The following is a 16,270-nucleotide window of genomic DNA, read 5'->3' as shown; positions in this document are numbered from 1 at the left end:
AACCCCAACCCCAACCCCCAACCCAACCCCAACCCCAACCCCGATGGCATAATCAATCACGACCAGCTATTCGTGCTCCTGGAGAAACTGGAGGTGAAGCACGACATCGAACTGGAGGAAATCCTGCAGCTGCTGGACCCCTTCCAGACCAACTCCATCACCTTCTCCCACCTCCTCCACTACCTCCAGGAAATACCCAACTTCAAAGAAGCCTTCCTCCCCTGATCCCCTCCTTATATTACACCCGCCCCCTACCTATATTACAATCGTCCTCACTATCACTGGCTGCATCTCCATCCCATCCTGCTCCAAATACTGCCTGCAGCCTTCTCCGGCGTTCCGATAATGGTGGGCATAATTAGCTGTCTGTGGATGGATGCGGGCGGGGCGGTGGTGAGCGTTGGGGCGGCGAGGGGCGGTGGGAGGGTGGGGTGGATTAATTGATATTTGATTATTTAATTCTAATAATTATTATCACAATCTATGGGCAGAAGACCAGCTCGCTGCTACCGCGTCTGCCGCGGAAAGCCTTACCCCAAGTCACGCTACAACCGAGGTGTGCCTGACCCCAAGATCCGCATCTACGATATCGGTCGCAAGAAGGCCCCCGTGGCTGACTTCCCCTTCGTGGTCCACATCGTCTCCAACGAGGTCGAGCAGATCTCCTCCGAAGCTCTGGAGGCCTCGCGTATCGCCTGCAACAAGTACCTGACCAAGCACGTGGGCAAGGACAACTTCCACATGCGGTGCCGCGTGCACCCCTGGCACGTGCTCAGAATCAATAAGATGTTATCATGCGCTGGAGCTGATAGACTCCAGGCAGGAATGAGAGGCGCCTTCGGTAAATCCTACGGCAAGGCCGCCAGAGTCAAAATCGGCTCCATTCTCTACTCCGTCCGCATCCGTGAGGGCGACGTCAAGAAGGCTCTCGAGGCCTTCAGAAGAGCCAAGAACAAATTCCCCGGCAGTCAGAGAATCGTCGTCTCCAACAAGTGGGGATTCACCAAGCTCACCCGTCTCGACTACCAGAAGAGAGCCGCCGAGGGCACCATCATCAACAACGGCTCCGACGTGAAGCTGGTCCGCACCAAGGGCCCCCTCGCCCAGTCCCCCCTCTTCATCGACGCCAAGGTCCCCAAGAAATGATCATACGCCCTATTTAAATTAGAATTAGCCATTATCATGCTAGATCGCACCAACTAGCCAAACCATCCATTCACAAGCCATAAAAGCACATTAGATTAGATTGTCCATCATCTGCTTTACTCTACCATTGCTTGATTATCATTTATGGATGGTTATTGGTTTATGTAACGAATTAGGGAGGGCGAAAAATATTTGTACTCGATTGTATAAAGATCATTGGGATTGGAAGCTATCAGTTGGTTCTGTTCTGGGTATGAGTTCCTCGCTCTCCTGCACTTCCCTATGGTCGAATCGGTACACCCACAGGATGACCGCCATCGGCAAGAAGTGCATCAGGTAGTTCCCCATCACGTTGTAGAGAGCAGTGTAGCTACATAGGGCCAAACTTACATCCACTGGTAGTTGTTTTCGCTGATGCACCAGCTCTCGCTGGAGGACTCGCGGCTCAGCGTAAATATTAGGTAGAGGGAGTCGATGATGATGCGGCAAATACTGCAGCAGACCATTATCAGAAATTCCCGCTTGAGCGTGTTGAAGTGGGGGTGGTTGAGCCGACTCATGAATATCCTCAGCGACGCCAGCAGGAACACGTTTATGATGGCTGAGTCCACGATCAGCGAAACGAACTCGATGGTCGAGTAGAGCTCGGCCTCCTCGTCCTCGCAGGACGCGATCAGGAAGACGATGGTGATGCGGATCAGCACTCGCAGCAGGAAGTAGGCCCGCATCGCGCCCACGAACTTGAGTGAATATGGAGGGAACCTGCGAATGTCGTACTCGCTCACGAGGTTGCGACAACTACCTAAGCACACACGTACAAGGTGAAGCAGATAGTTATGAACAGCGTCTGCACCAGGAATCCCGGAAAGGCCGCAGCCAACGCGTACCCGTGGGAGTACTCGAGCATTTAGCCGGCGGTGAGCTCGTGCGGGATGGAGAGGTAGGAGTAGATGGAGTAGAGGTTGACGGCTGACTGGGCGATGGCCCAGAAGAGCACGAGGAGGTGGATGAGGGCGATGCGGGCGACGTTGATGGGGAGGGACTTGCGGACGGCGTAGAGGTTGGGGAGGCGGAAGGCGGCCATGAAGAAGATGGTGGAGACGACGCACTGGTTGAGGATGATAACCATCGCGTCCGTCTTGCTCCTGGCGTCCCAGTAGCAGAACCAATCAGCCATATTATATAGCAGAGATCAGTCACAAATCGGGACATCCACCCAAAACACCAAAAAACATCATACGCAACATCATACGTATCCCTATGCTCTGCCCTACGACCGTACAGAAGTATATCGTCGAATTGCCACCATGATCATACAAGATTTACAGTTGTGAACATTAGCCAATTTAATCATCATTTTGGGTGTCCTGCAGGCAGTTGGATGGATTCCTGTTTCATGAGGGCGTTTGGGGGGTGGAAGATCTGGGAATGAGTTCATCCCTCTCCATGAAAATCCTCTCGTCGAAGTAGTAGATCTTGAGGATGACCGAAATGGGCAGGAAGTGCATCACGTAGTTGCCGACTATGTTGTAGAGCAGGGTGTAGGTGACGCGGTAGTGGACCTCACTGACGCAGAAGCCTTCCTAGTTGTGGCCGAAGCCGACGAAGAGCGAGTCCACGATGATGCGGCACAGCGAAACACAGAACATCAGCTGATACTCGCGTTTCAGCTTCTTGAAGTTGAGGTGGGTGAGCCTGTTGATGAAGATGTGCAGCGAGGCCAAGATGAAGCCGTTTATCACCACCGAATCAAATATCAGCGAGATGAATTACGCGAGGGAAGCAGCAGACACAGAATTTGAAGAGGAAACAGCTAGCAGGATCACCGTCGTCAGCCATATGGCTAGCCTGTAGAAGTAGTAGACCTTCATGACCAGGATGAACTTGAGACAGTAGTTGGGGAACTTGCGAATGTGGGTTTCCCTCACTATGTTTCTGCAGCTTTGTAAGGAGAGCAATACAAGGTGTAGCAGATGGTGATGTATATAGTCTGAATTATATATCCGGGGAAGGCACTCAGCAGCGCGTACACCTCCGAGTGGTGCATCATGCTTGCATTGTCCACTTCCTCACCCAAACTCAGAAAGACGGCGATCGAATAGTAGTTGATGGCCAGCTGGACTGCGTATCTGCATTTGTACAGATGCCCCACGAGATCACCAGGGCGTGGATCAGCGCGATTCTCCCCACGTTTATGGACAGCCGCTAGCGGTAGAGGCGGTAGAGGGTGGGAATGCGGAGAGCAGCAACCACCAGCAGCGCAGTCACGACGGTCTGGTTGATGACGATGACGATGGCGTCAGTCCTGCTCTTGGCGTCCCAGTAGCAGAAGCTGGAAGCCATATTATATGCATAGATATGCACTCAAATTATGCTCATTGTCCAATCATACATATATCCCGTCAAAGATTGATAAAGTTGAAGATTAGGTGGAAATGGAGTGGTTGCGAGTAGGGCATTGATTAATGAATGGTGGAGCATATCCATCAGTAATCCTTCGTCACCACCAGAAAAAGTAAATCCCTCATCCAAACACAATAGCAATAAAAAACAGCAATCTGCTACCTGTCTGGTTCGTAATCTCGCTTCTTCAGATCTAAAATTATATTGAAATTGCCCTCTTTTGCCTGAACTTTTAGCCATCCCTATAACAAATATTCATGAATTGCAATATCACACCATTTTTGCCCATTCTTCCCTACCACTCACACAGCCAAACCAGCCAAAGTCATCCCAGGTGCCAATTACTGACCGAAGCAAGGACCTAACCAATTCTGCAGTCAGTCAGCATTCCTTGCTCTCCTTCGCCAAAAGCGGCATCTCCAAGCGGTCCAAGTACGTAAGGAGGAGCAAACTGACCAAGAGCCAGCTGTTCGGTTCCTCAGCAAGAGCCGACTAGTGGAGAAGGAGAATTAGGAGCAGCAGGGAGAGCTTGAACTGCTCAAGGAATGCTGCAAGTGCTTCAAAAATAAACGCTTAATCAGCAGCACACCTAGCAGTGACCGCCTCTGCGCTGGCTAGCACAGCCAAGAGCCTTACGCAAGAGCTGGAGTAGTGGAGAAGGAAACATTTTTCAATGCGTGATTGCTTCATGCGTCATAGTCGTTTAAATCTCCATTAGCCATTTTGGGAAACGTGTCCATGCAACAGCTGCGGGGATTACGAAGCAGCTTGATGAGTTTTGGACATTTGTGAGTTTGGCTTTTATAATCACGGGATTGAAGATTAATTAATTAAGATCCAAAACACCTGCATGATCGCAAAGCAGGCTGCCCGCTTCAACCTCATCGCGGCTTCCCTCTTCCGACCCTCTCCCTTCCTCACCGCTCCTGCCTCCTACAGCTTCTCCCAGCTGTCCGACCAGCTGCGCTCTGGCTGCTACCGCGACTATGCGTGCAAGTCCAGCAACGTGCGTTTCCGCTCCAACGACTTTTCGCTGCTTACCTACTTCAACCACCCCTCGATTGCGGGTGGGAGCGACGGAGGGCTTCATTACTATCAAATCAACGAATCTTTTGCCTTAACTCTCAATTTCCTCGAGGAAACCACCGAAGATGTAAATATCCAAAGAGTTAGATGATATAATCTGCTTGGTAGAGTCGCAAGACTATGGCCCTGACCTTCAGAGAAGCCATTAAGCTGATGAAACTGAAGCTACTCTCCAACGAATCTTTCACCATCAAGCAGTCGTCTATTGGAGGTGAAAATTAGACTACGACCTTCACAAAGTGGCTCACCGTGACTGACTACAGCTAGAAGCGAGAAGTGGAGATTTATCTCAAGCATACAGCATAAGACTATCTCATCAAGGAGGAAAAAAACATTTGGGAGGTGAGATTCATCATCAAGTATGAGGATTACCCCACCTTAGTCAACTCCATCCGGTATAATCTCTGAATTTAGAACAACATGCTCTACGTGTCTGGAGCAAAGTTCAGCATCGAAGTCACAAAGAGGAAAGTCTCTCGAATGAATCACCTCGAGCAATAGCAACCCAATATAGGATACAAGTTCGGCAAGCAAACCAAGGAGACAACCAGCGTAAAGAAGAAGCCAGGAAGGCCGAAGAAGAATGCCTGATTGTCTGTGGGTTTTAATGGTAAATGATCATAGTTTGGGGCTCTCGTACATGCTGTTGATCACAGCCTCGTACTTCTGGTTAATGATCTTGCGCTTCAGCTTCAGGGTGGGGGTGAGCTCGCCGCCGTCCACGCTGAACTCGTTCGGCAGGATGCTGAACCTTTGGATCTTCTGCGCATTCGAGATGGCCTTGGCATTGGCGACGTCGATGCCCGCTTGGATCGCCTTCTGGAATTGGGGACACTTGACTGCCTCCTGGATGGTGGTGGCGTTGGATCCGCGAGCTTTGATGTAGTTAACCACTTCGTCAGCGAGGACACCTGGGACTTGGTTTGAGGATGAGAAGACAGCTGAGGAACTTGCGCTTGTCTCCGATGACGACCACTTGGTTGAAGAGGGGCAGGGCGGTGTTGATCTAGTTTTCGATGAGTACAGGAGCCACGTTTTCTCCTCCAGCAGTGATGATAAGTTCCTTAATACGCCCAGTGATGGAAAGCGTCTTGCTGGCGCTCAGCACTCCCACGTCTCCTGAGTGGACGAATCCCTTGCTGTCCAGAGTCTCACGCGTTTCCTTCTCGTTCTTATAGTATCCCATAAAGACATTCCTGCCTAAATCGAAATGAAATTACCCCTTAGACAGATCTATCCATTTCCTTCTGCGTCAGGATTGCTGATGCAAAGCTACAAGCCAGGATAGCACTGTCCTGCCTCTTTGAGAGCCTCATTGGAGTGGAAATCCTTGAAGGCCTTAGGATTGGTGATGGTCTGTGGTCCTGAGAGCTCGCTCATGCCGAAGATGTTGCGAAGGTAGATGTTGAGCTCGAGGAAGAAGAGGCGAGTTGACTCCTTCAGCGGAGCAGCAGAGAAGAAGAACACTCGCACTGATCAGGCCTAAGTTCGCCTTGATCTTGTCAAACACAAGCTTCTTGGCGATGCCCCACCCGCGAGGAAAGGCCCTCCGTTCACCTCAGCGTAGGTCCTTGTGCGCCGATGCTCTTCGCCCAGTCTGCGATTTTGCGCTTGAGACCAGTGGTCTGAGCGCCTACAGCGGTGATGCCTTCTTGCAGCTTCTACCACACGCGGGGAACGCTCAAGAACATGGTCCTAAGTGATGAAAAAAGTACGGTCTGCAGGCGTGGAGGAACTTGACGAGGTTGCCCTGGAGGCAGAGGCATCAGTGAGGAAGACGTTGCCGCCTGAGCTGACGGATACGACCAGGTCGAGCAGCTGTGCAGCGACGTGGCTGAGGGGAAGCAAGCTGATGCTCCTATTGTTGCCCAGCTTATCGTTCATGTTGTTGACTGCGATGGTGGCATCGGTGACCCAGGTATAGTTGGAGTGGCTGATCATGACTGCCTTTGGGGGACCAGTGGTGCCGCTGGTGTAAATGAAGGTGGCACAGTTGCCCGGTTTCTGCACTTACTGTCTCCACTAAACCGTATCCTCCTTCTTGGAGGGCTTGTAACTAAATAATCCACTCTTACTTCTTCTCGCCGAACGCTATGAACTCCTTCCAGGTGATGACTCTTCCCTTGAAGTCGGCTGGCAAGTCGGTGGGGACCGTGCCTTTCCAGACGACGTAATGCTTCACTCCCTTCACTTGGTCGGCCACCTGGATGTACCTCTTGAGGTAAGAGGCATCCTCCATAATACGATCTGGGATTAGGAGTGGTTAGCTATGTACGCGCAAGCATCGGGACCGTTGGTCGTGTAAAGACCGATCGGTAAATAGTGGCCGAAGATGCTTCCGTAGAAGGCAACAGCCCATTCCACCGAGTTGAATCCGATGATGTTGACGGCAGTGTACTCGGGGACGCCCAGCGCGATTAGAGATTTGGCGAAGGCGATGGACATATCGTAGTACTGCCTGTAGGTGACGGTTCGCCATTGGTTGGGCGCCACTTCGTAGGTGAGAGCCCCCAGCGAGCCGAATTGCTCAAGCGAGCGTTTCCACATCTAGATGAGCGTGTAGGGCTTCTCCGAGCCTGGCCCGCTCTTCTTGACGCGGACTGGCAGCTAAACACGGTAGTCAGTGGTCCAGATGAAGTTGCGCTAAGGAACGGAGGGGTCGAAGTGGCTGAGAATGTACTCGAGACCCTCCTTGGAGATGCTGAGGTACTCGTCGTCCGGAATCTTCGGAAGATTGTTCATGTATTACGTCACGATTATATTGATGGATCCAGCCTAACCTTTAAGGCAAATACAGATAGGGGTAAAAGTCAGGAAGGCATAAAATTGCGATATGGGTTAATGGAGTGACTATCACTTTTTGTGCTCCTTGTATTCCTCGGGACCGATCATGGCTTCAGGCTTCACCCACTGGTCGTACTGAGCTTCAGTGAGGTAACCGGATTCGAGAGCGGACTGCTTGAGGGTGAGTCCCTTCTTGTGAGCGTTTTTGGCGATAGAGGCGGCCTTGTCGTAGCCGATGTAGGGATTGAGAGCAGTGACCAACATCAGGGAGTTGCTCATCAGCTCGTTGATGCGCTTGGTGTTTGGCTAAATGCCAGAAAGGCAGTTCTTGACGAAGCTCTGCGCGCCGTCGCCCAGGAGTCTGATGGAGTGGAGGACGTTGTGAGCGATAAGAGGCTTGAAGACGTTGAGCTCGAAATGGCCACTCATGCCACCGATGGTAATGGCAGTCTGGTTGCCCATCACCTGAGCGCAGAGCATGGTGAGAGCTTCGCACTGAGTTGGGTTCACTTTTCCTGGCATGATGCTTGATCCTGGCTCGTTCTCCGGCAGGTTCAATTCACCCAAGCCTGACCTTGGTCCGCTTCCCAAGAAACGGATATCGTTGGCAATCTTGAAGAGACTGACAGCAATAGTGTTTAGGGAACCGTGGAAGTCAACAAGTGCGTCCTTGGTGGCGAGAGATTCGAACTTGTTGGGAGCAGTGACGAACTGGTATCCGGTTTCCTTGCTAATTTGCTCAGCAATCGCTTCAGCGAAGCCGATGTAGGCGTTGAGGCCGGTTCCCACTGCGGTTCCTCCTTGGGCCAATTCTGAAATTTGCTCCAGCTTGCTCTAGATTCTCTTGATTCCCATCTTGACCTGGTGGGCATAGCCAGAGAACTCCTGGCCGAGAGTGAGGGGGGTGGCGTCCTGGGTGTGGGTGCGACCGATTTTGATGATTTTAGCGAAATCCCTGGATTTCTTCTCGAGCTCTGAGTGGAGGGCTCTCAGGCCAGGGAGGAGGACACGGTGGGTTTCCAGGACAGTGGCGACGTGCATTACGGTGGGGAAGCTGTCATTGCTTGACTGACTGCGGTTGACGTGATCGTTAGGATGGACGCCCTTTCCACCGATCTTGCCTCCCATAATCTGGATGGCTCTGTTGGCGATGACTTCATTAGCATTCATGTTGGACTGAGTTCCTGAGCCTGTCTGCCAAACAACAAGTGGGAAGTGGTCGTCCAGCTTGCCCTGAATAACCTCATCCGACGCTTTCACAATAGCGTCAGCTGCATACCAAAAACATTACCGATCTTAGGATCCAGTCCGTAGCGCAGGTTCACGATGGCTGCACTCTTCTTGAGAATACCGAAGGCTCTCACGATAGGGGTTGGCATGCGATCGGTATCACGAGCGATGTCGAAGTTTTGGAGTGAGCGTTGGGTCTGTGCTGCCCAGAGCCGATCAGCGGGGACTTGGATAGGTCCGAAGGTGTCCTTTTCCTCTCTGAATTTGGAGAAAAAGTTTCGGGAAGTGAGGAGGAATCTTGTTGATCTAATCAAGCGTTGAATCATAGCTATATTATAAGGCATCTAAAATGCCATCACTATTTTCATCGGTATTTGCAGCAAAGCCTTCGTCTACTATATACTCCCGCTTAAGTAATTAATGGAATAGGAGCACCTCAAGTACCCCATCAGGCGCAAACCGCCCCCGCCCAAAACCATCTCCCGCCTTCCCAAAAAACGCAATAACAATCCGTTCCCCTCTCCCGTCGACCCCTAGGACCGCAAATACCTTTCCGAGCGCTAGGCCGAACGCAACATCGGTCAAAACATAAGTTTGATCGCCAAGAAGCAGGAGGGGTCCTTCATCAGCAACAGGCAGGACCAGTCTCTCGACAGCTTCGACAAGATGATCATGGGCGTGGACGAGGAACTCGACATCGAAGTCCAGAACACCTCCAATTCCAAAGAGAATGACCCCAACTACACCCTCCTCTACCAAGAATTTTAACGCTTGGTCAAGCACAGGCAGGACTCCGCAGAAGCAGAAGATAGCAGCATCCTCAAGGACGAGAAGGACTAGAGGGAGGAAATCACCCTCAACCTCCTCAAGGAGGAAGCTGGAAGCAGCAGCATCCTGCGAGAGGAGTTCTCGCAGGGAGAGGAAGGAGGCAGTGGCAGCAACATGAAGATGCTCAAGGAGCGACTGGAGGAGATAAAGGACATCAGGAAGCAGAAGATGAGCCAGTCCAGTAGCGACCCCAACATTTCCCTCCGCCTGCTCGGCGCGAACCTGTCGGAGATCCACGAGGAGGAGATCCAGCATTCGAGCATGCACCGCATGGACCCCATCGAGGAGGAGTTCATCGACTTCGTCAGCAAGAACGAGGCGGGAAAGGTCAACATCAGCAACATCGAGAAGAATAACATCAGCAACATAGAAAAGCATACCAAGCAGCAAATCCCTCCCAGCAGCGCACTCAAAACGATCTCAATACCAGCATCAAAGAGCCGGAAGAGGACTAAGTGGTAGCCATGCTGGAAAATTAATTGGGAAGCAGAAGAGATAACCTCATCGAAGAAGAGTCCTGGAGGAGTCAGATAAGAAGCAGGGACAGCACAGTTCTTCGAGAAGGAAAACTACCACCAGATACTGAGGGAACTAGATGAGAATGAAGACAAAAAACTGGACAATAGCCACCTGAACGTGTCAGGACTGCTCTCAAAGCGAGAAGAGTGGGTCAGCAAGAGGACAGACCGATCGCAACGATGGAAAGCTCGCGAACTGCAGCTCATCGGCAAAATCCGCTAGATACTGTTCAATCCCTACGCCGACTTCAGCGACGAGGAGGACTTCAACCTCTCCCTCTGATCTCATCTTTTTACCGTATAAAGTTAAAGCAATAGATCAAATCTCCAAATCTCCGAAAAAGTTAGTCTCCTTATTCGTCGTTTTCTTGCCTCCCGCTCTCTTCCCCAGCACAGTTGGATCGACCAGCAGATCCTCGTCAATTGATTGTTTGTTTTTCTTGATTCCGAGTAGGTCGTGGAGGTTGGGTTCTTCAGCTGGCTGTTTGGCAGGTGGAGGTTTGGGAGAGTCTCCAAGCTTAATGTCTTTGACGTTGGTGATGTCTTCAGCCTGCTCATAGATGTTGAAGCTCTGCTTTTGGACGTTTTGAGCTGGTTTTTGCTTCTTCAATGGGCCTTATCTTTACCTTTTGGGAGCCTCAGCGTTGGCATATGGATTCGCGTACTGATTATTCTCCTTGGCTTTGTCGTCTAAAGTAATGGTTATTTTGGTTCTTCCTTCACGACCTAAGCAGCTGTTTCTATCTTATTTTCGTTTTTGTTGGATTAGCGCTGTCTGTCCCTCAGTCGTAGGTTGAACTTCGGTTTTTCTTCCTCTTCAGAAGTGATCTTAGGCTAGAGTATTTTAGAGGCTCAGTTTTAGGCTAAGAAGCAATGCTGAACGGCTCTTTATCGACGGTGAGTCCTTTAGGCTTAAATTATTCGATTCCTTTTGGTTTGAACTCTTCTATTGCCTTTGGTTTAAACTATTCTACAGGCTTTGGCTCTTCTTTCTTTTCGATTGCGGTTGCTACGTAGCCAGCTTATTCGCCTGCTCTGTCTTTGAGCTTCAGATTAAACCGCTTAGGGGCGAAAATAGGCTTTTCAGCTTACTATTGAGGCTGAGCTTGCTTTTCCTCGATCTTGGGAGACTCCTTATGAGGAACTGGAACTGGGACGGGGCTGGCTTTTATACCGCTTATTTGGCAGGCTAGCCACTCTTAGCGCTTCTTATGGTTTGTTTCTCCTGAATTTCATCATTCTGGGAGCCAGACTTGGAGTTTCCTCATTCTTTTCCGCCTCTTTCTTAGGTTATATCTTTGGCTCTTCCTTTACAGGTTCAATAATGGCAGCAGCGGTTTCACTCTCAGTTCTTGATTCCTTTGTTCTTTTAATAACAAACGGTTTTTTCTTCTCCTCTTCTTTTTTTTCACCCTCTTACTTATTTTAGAACCTAGCTAGTTCAGGAATGGGATTAGTTTTCTCTGGCTTTTTGACTTCTGCGTTTTTGTCATCCTTCCACACGCGCTCGTCTTGCTTTTCCTACTCTTTTTCTTTCTTCTTGAAGAGATTTGGCTTTTTGAGGCTCAAATCATCCTGATTTGCTCCTTGGGTGAGGCTGTGGGATCACCTTCTCTACTTCTTCTGAGACTGGTATTTTTTGGCGCCTTTAGGATGCGTGAATGTGGAGCCGTCTTCTTTGTCCCTGTTGCTTCTAGGAGTCCCATTTTCGAGCTCTGAGATGATATTTTCAAGTGTGCTGACAAGGTCTTCTGATATTTTTCCTCCCTTTTTGGCCTTCTCCACTATCTTTTTGCTTTAGTTTTGTATTTCTTCGCAGTTGTTGATACAAGTTTGGGTGGAGTTTTCAACAGCTTTTGACTGCATCCTCACCTGATCGCATTCATGCGTGATCATATCGCATTTGGTCTTGAATAGACTTTCAGTTTTGGACTTGTGGAGTTTGCACACTTATATCTTTTTCTTGATGTCTTCAGCCTTTTTAACTAGCTCAGGATTGATCTGCACAGAGAGTCCCTTAGTCCTGGCTTCGTCAATTTGAGTATTATACTTGCTTTCGGCTTAGCTAATCTTCCTGGTGAGTTCTTCGCACTTGATGTACAGTTTTTCCAAAATTTAGTCATTCTTTTCTTCATCCTTCTTGATGCTGATGAGGCTGCTCTTGATGTTGTTGATCTCCTGGGTGCTGCTGGTCTACTTGTCGATTTTGGTCAGCTTGTTGCCTTAGTTGTTGACTTATAGCTTCAATTTGGTGATGTTCTTTGTGAGTTAGTTCAAAGAAGCCTTAGTTTCTGCTATTTTTGCTCTAAGCTAATTTGAAACTCCTCCTCTCTAAGCTCGCCCTCTTTGCCCTTCAGCCTTTGCAGCTCTTTGATGGTGGTCTGAAGCGCAGTTTCATTGCTGTTTCGCTGTTCTTCGAGCACCTTGATGATGTCTTCAGCAGGACAACCTTTTCTTCCTTTTTGTTCTTGAGCTGCATGATGTTTTTGTTGATGAGGTCGTTGAGCTCGTCATTGAATCTCTTTATCATCGCCCTGATCTTGTCGTTTTCGCGAGTAACCTCTCGATATTGCACTCTTCCAAGCTGCTCTTTTAGTAGGTTGGGCAAGTCTTTTCGGCAAGATTGGTGTACTTGTTAGGCGGCTCCTCTTTCTTTTCTTCTACCTTGGGACGTGAGTTGTTGGCGGATCTAGTCGCAGATTGCGATCTAATACTGTTCCTGGAGTTTCCTTTTGCAGCTAAGTCTGCCTTTTTGGCAACGCTCTCAGCGCCCTTACGGTCTTTAGGAGCAGGCTTGGGAACGTTGACTTTGGCAGCTGGCTTTGGCTGTTACTTGGGTTTATATCCGATAGGGGATGGCTTATGCTCTTCGTGAGTTTCAAAATCTTCCTCATACTTATCTTCTTCGAACTCCTCGTTGGCATACGCATCCTCTTCAACCTTCTTGGGAGGAGAAACAGTCTTTTTCTGCTCTACTTTGGGTGGTGATTTCTGTTTGATTGAGGATGGGTTCGGCGCGAGCGACTCTTAAAACTCGTATTCCTCCTCGTCCTCTTTTTCTGTTTTTTTGGGAGGAGCTATGTCGAGTTTGCGTTTGGGTATTTCCACGAGGTTGATGCTGGCATTGCTTTTGGTGTGTTTTTCGTTGGTGGTCGCAATATTCTTGGCGATGGTTGGCAGCTTGACATTTTTAGGTTCTTCTTCAAGATCGTAAAAATCGTTATTGGAAGTAGAGTTCCTGTTCTTCTTGGGGTCCTGCTTGGGTTTTTTAGGCTGGGGGTTTTCGTCGAGATCGAACTCGTCGTCCCACTTGCTTGCCATACTAATCGAAATAACTAATAAATAACTGTTCAAATAAGAAAATGATTGATAGACAGCTCGTCCATAATCCAATACATGCACCCAACCGCAAACCAGCCGCATCATTCATCCGTCCCAAATACTACAGATGGTTATGAGATAGATGATGAATTATAAGCACTGATATGCGTTTCACTTTCATTTCTTCTTTTATAAATTAGCCAATTCCATACTGGTTGAGGCCAGCATCTTTGCTGTTTATAACTTTTAAAATCAGGCATTTTCGATGGCAAACATATAGAGATTGAAGTCGAACTCCTCCATGGGCAAGTTCCGCAAGTGGGAGAAGGTCATAGAGCCCATCGTCAAGTACGAACGCACAAGCTCTCCCCTCTGCTATCCCCTCGACTTCTTCTACGAGCTGGAGCAGATCCTCGCCAACGGACACCCGCTTTCGCTCAACATCGCCACCACCCTCACTGGGGCCAAGGACAACTGCATAAGACTGTCTTCGAGGACGATGAACCAGTAGGAAAAGTTACATTCACTGCAGGATCCTCAAATCTTCCTTCGACTACGAGGTAGAGCGGGAGTGGCAGGATAGGCTGGGACGCTTCTGCTAACGCGATGCACAGTTCGATGCCTTTATGCGCAGCCTCAGGGAAAATAATGCGGTTTAGCAGATCCTGCCTTGTGCACTCATAAAAGAGAAATCCGTAGAATAAGGAGCTGTAGACTACCGAGTTTTGACCCTAAGTCGCGATTAGTATAAGAAACTGGTGAATCTATAGGCCAACCAAGTTGCACAGTGCTTTGTGTGGGGATGTGGCAAGCAGGCATCAGTTATTAGGTTCTTCCACTTTCCCTAAAAGCAGAACAGCCAGGCTTCAAAATAGACAACCAGTAGGATTTATGAAGCGTCGCTTTGGAAAGGGACAGTTTAAAGTGAGAGAGGCAGAGCAGAACAGCCTCACATTCGTTAAGATTATGTTCACTAATAAGTCCTTCTATCCTCAAACTCTGGCCTTGGTGACTTTTCTCTAGAAGCATCTGAAGATAGCAGTATAGAAGATCGTGACTGACTGGGTGCTTGATCCTCACGGCCGCTACTTCCTCATAGATCTCAAGTAGCTGCGCTACTCTAAGCGTCCTGAAGCTGTGCGAGTGGGAAGGTGCTTGACGGATGCTCTCGCCTTTCTCACCTGTGCGGTTTGCCAGCAGAAGTTCCGTTCTGACTAAATCACAAAGACCCTCACTGACAAGCTGATCACTCAGTTTTTTAGCATTTGAGAAAGAGGCAAATAACTCTTTCCTTCACTCCTCTCCACCATCGCTCCAATGACGTCTCTAGGCTGTGCGATCTCTGCTACATGCTGGTCGTTTCTGAAGCAGAACTGATGGAACTGTAGCGCAGCGTCGCCTTGGCTACCCATAGCCTCACTCCTGAAACGCTGCCTCCTCCCCGGTGGGCACGCACAAGCGAATGCGGTAGATGTACGAATGGCGTCTTTTCCTTATCTGGAAGACATAAGATAGCTGAGTTTGGGCGAACCATGCGAAAAGGGATTCTTCGTGATGATGCGACTGCACAATGCCATCACAGCTTTCAAGCTGGAAGCAAACAGTCCCTACTGCCTCATCAAGGGCATCAAAGTCCACTATCTCTTCTCCTAAACCACCAAAATAGAAAAGTTCTTGGCCAACTCCGAAATCACTGTGCGCATTACTCGTGGACAAAACTGGAACGCAGTGGTGCTGAGGGAAGCACAAGCGGCCTCTATGAGGAAAGCGAGAAATATTCTATGCGAAATTCAAGCAAATTTTGGTCTTCGATGCCAATCTAAATATCTGTCATTGGCATGCACATCGGCCTGCGTCTGTAGGGCAGATATGACCCCCAGTAGCTTTCCTTAATCAAATATCACGACGTCTACATGGTGGACAGCTATTCCAACTGCTACTCGCTTCCCGCTGAGTGGATGGAGACGATAGACCCCACCTACTGCATCGCCAAGTCCCAAGCCGCCTCCTTCAACTACGGACTGCACCTCACCAACGCCGAAAAACGCACCATCCTGCCCACCCTCACTCCCAAGCGCAGGAAGCTGGTGCTTTGACCTCCTCTCCATTTTCGAGTCACTGATTTAATTCTCCCATAGTAAAAGATTAAATATGACATCCGTGTTCGTCCCGGCGAGTCCGCGCAAACGCAGCAAGAACGAAGTGCGGCTGATAGACGAGGAACAGGAGAAGATCGGCACCATGATCCACGGATTCTACGAGAAAATCAAGACCAAATTGACTAAGTCCCTCACCAAATGCGAAAATCGCAATACCCTCCTATGCCGGTAGCTGTTCGACTCGCTGAGCCTGCACCCCCAGCAGGAACTGTACGAGACCATTCGCCTCCACGACCTTATCTTCAATGAAATCGACCTCATCGGCGAAGCTGTTGCTGATTTCGTGCGCAGAATCGACTCCCTGCAGGACCGGCTGAGGCTGTAGCTGGCCAACCAGCATGAAAGGGCCACTGCCAAGAGGCAGAGAGAGGGCGCGCCTGAAAATAGCATCGCCGTACTCAGAAAAGTCAGCTTCAAACGAGAAAAACACGCGCTTAAACACAGGCTTGCTGGCCTCGATACTGTTAATAAAAAATTGCTCAAGTGCGAAGTCCCGCACCAGGAAGGACAGCAGCTCGGAGGATACCTGCTGGACGTAGAGGGCAAGAAGGCATAACCGATCATCTACGCCTATTCTCGGGTGTGGTTTGAGAGTAAACGAAGGGATTACCTGCTTTGCTTAGGCAACCAGCATAATAAGACACAGTTCTACATCTTTAACGATCGGCTTCAAACAGTCGCCATATTTCCTCATCCCTCTGCAGCAGTAGGCATTTAATTGTCAATGCTGCAGGTAGGACAGTTTGTTTATATGGTGGCGCCCCACCAAATTCATCGGATGAGCTTGCTCAACGA

General features: G+C 49.5%; 2 protein-coding genes across 2 annotated transcripts; one reads left to right on the top strand and one right to left on the bottom strand.

Moving 5' to 3' along the window:
• Positions 1-483: 483 nt before the first annotated feature.
• On the top strand, positions 484-1,146 carry LOC116245542 (uncharacterized). The gene has a single exon (XM_031617029.1). The coding sequence runs from the start codon at positions 484-486 to the stop codon at positions 1,144-1,146; it is 663 nt and encodes a 220-aa protein (XP_031472889.1).
• Positions 1,147-7,488: 6,342 nt separating this feature from the next.
• LOC116245541 (fumarate hydratase 1, mitochondrial-like) lies at positions 7,489-14,728 on the bottom strand. Its single transcript, XM_031617028.1, is given in 6 exon segments — positions 7,489-8,706; positions 8,709-8,924; positions 11,209-11,235; positions 13,591-13,790; positions 14,270-14,497; positions 14,602-14,728. Coding segments are annotated over 6 exon segments (2,016 nt in total).
• Positions 14,729-16,270: the final 1,542 nt, after the last annotated feature.

This window comes from Nymphaea colorata, unplaced genomic scaffold (assembly GCF_008831285.2).
Source record: "Nymphaea colorata isolate Beijing-Zhang1983 unplaced genomic scaffold, ASM883128v2 scaffold0729, whole genome shotgun sequence".
NCBI lineage: Eukaryota > Viridiplantae > Streptophyta > Magnoliopsida > Nymphaeales > Nymphaeaceae > Nymphaea > Nymphaea colorata.
Note: the sequence above shows the minus strand (reverse complement) of the source record. Positions and strands in the feature narration are given on the sequence as shown.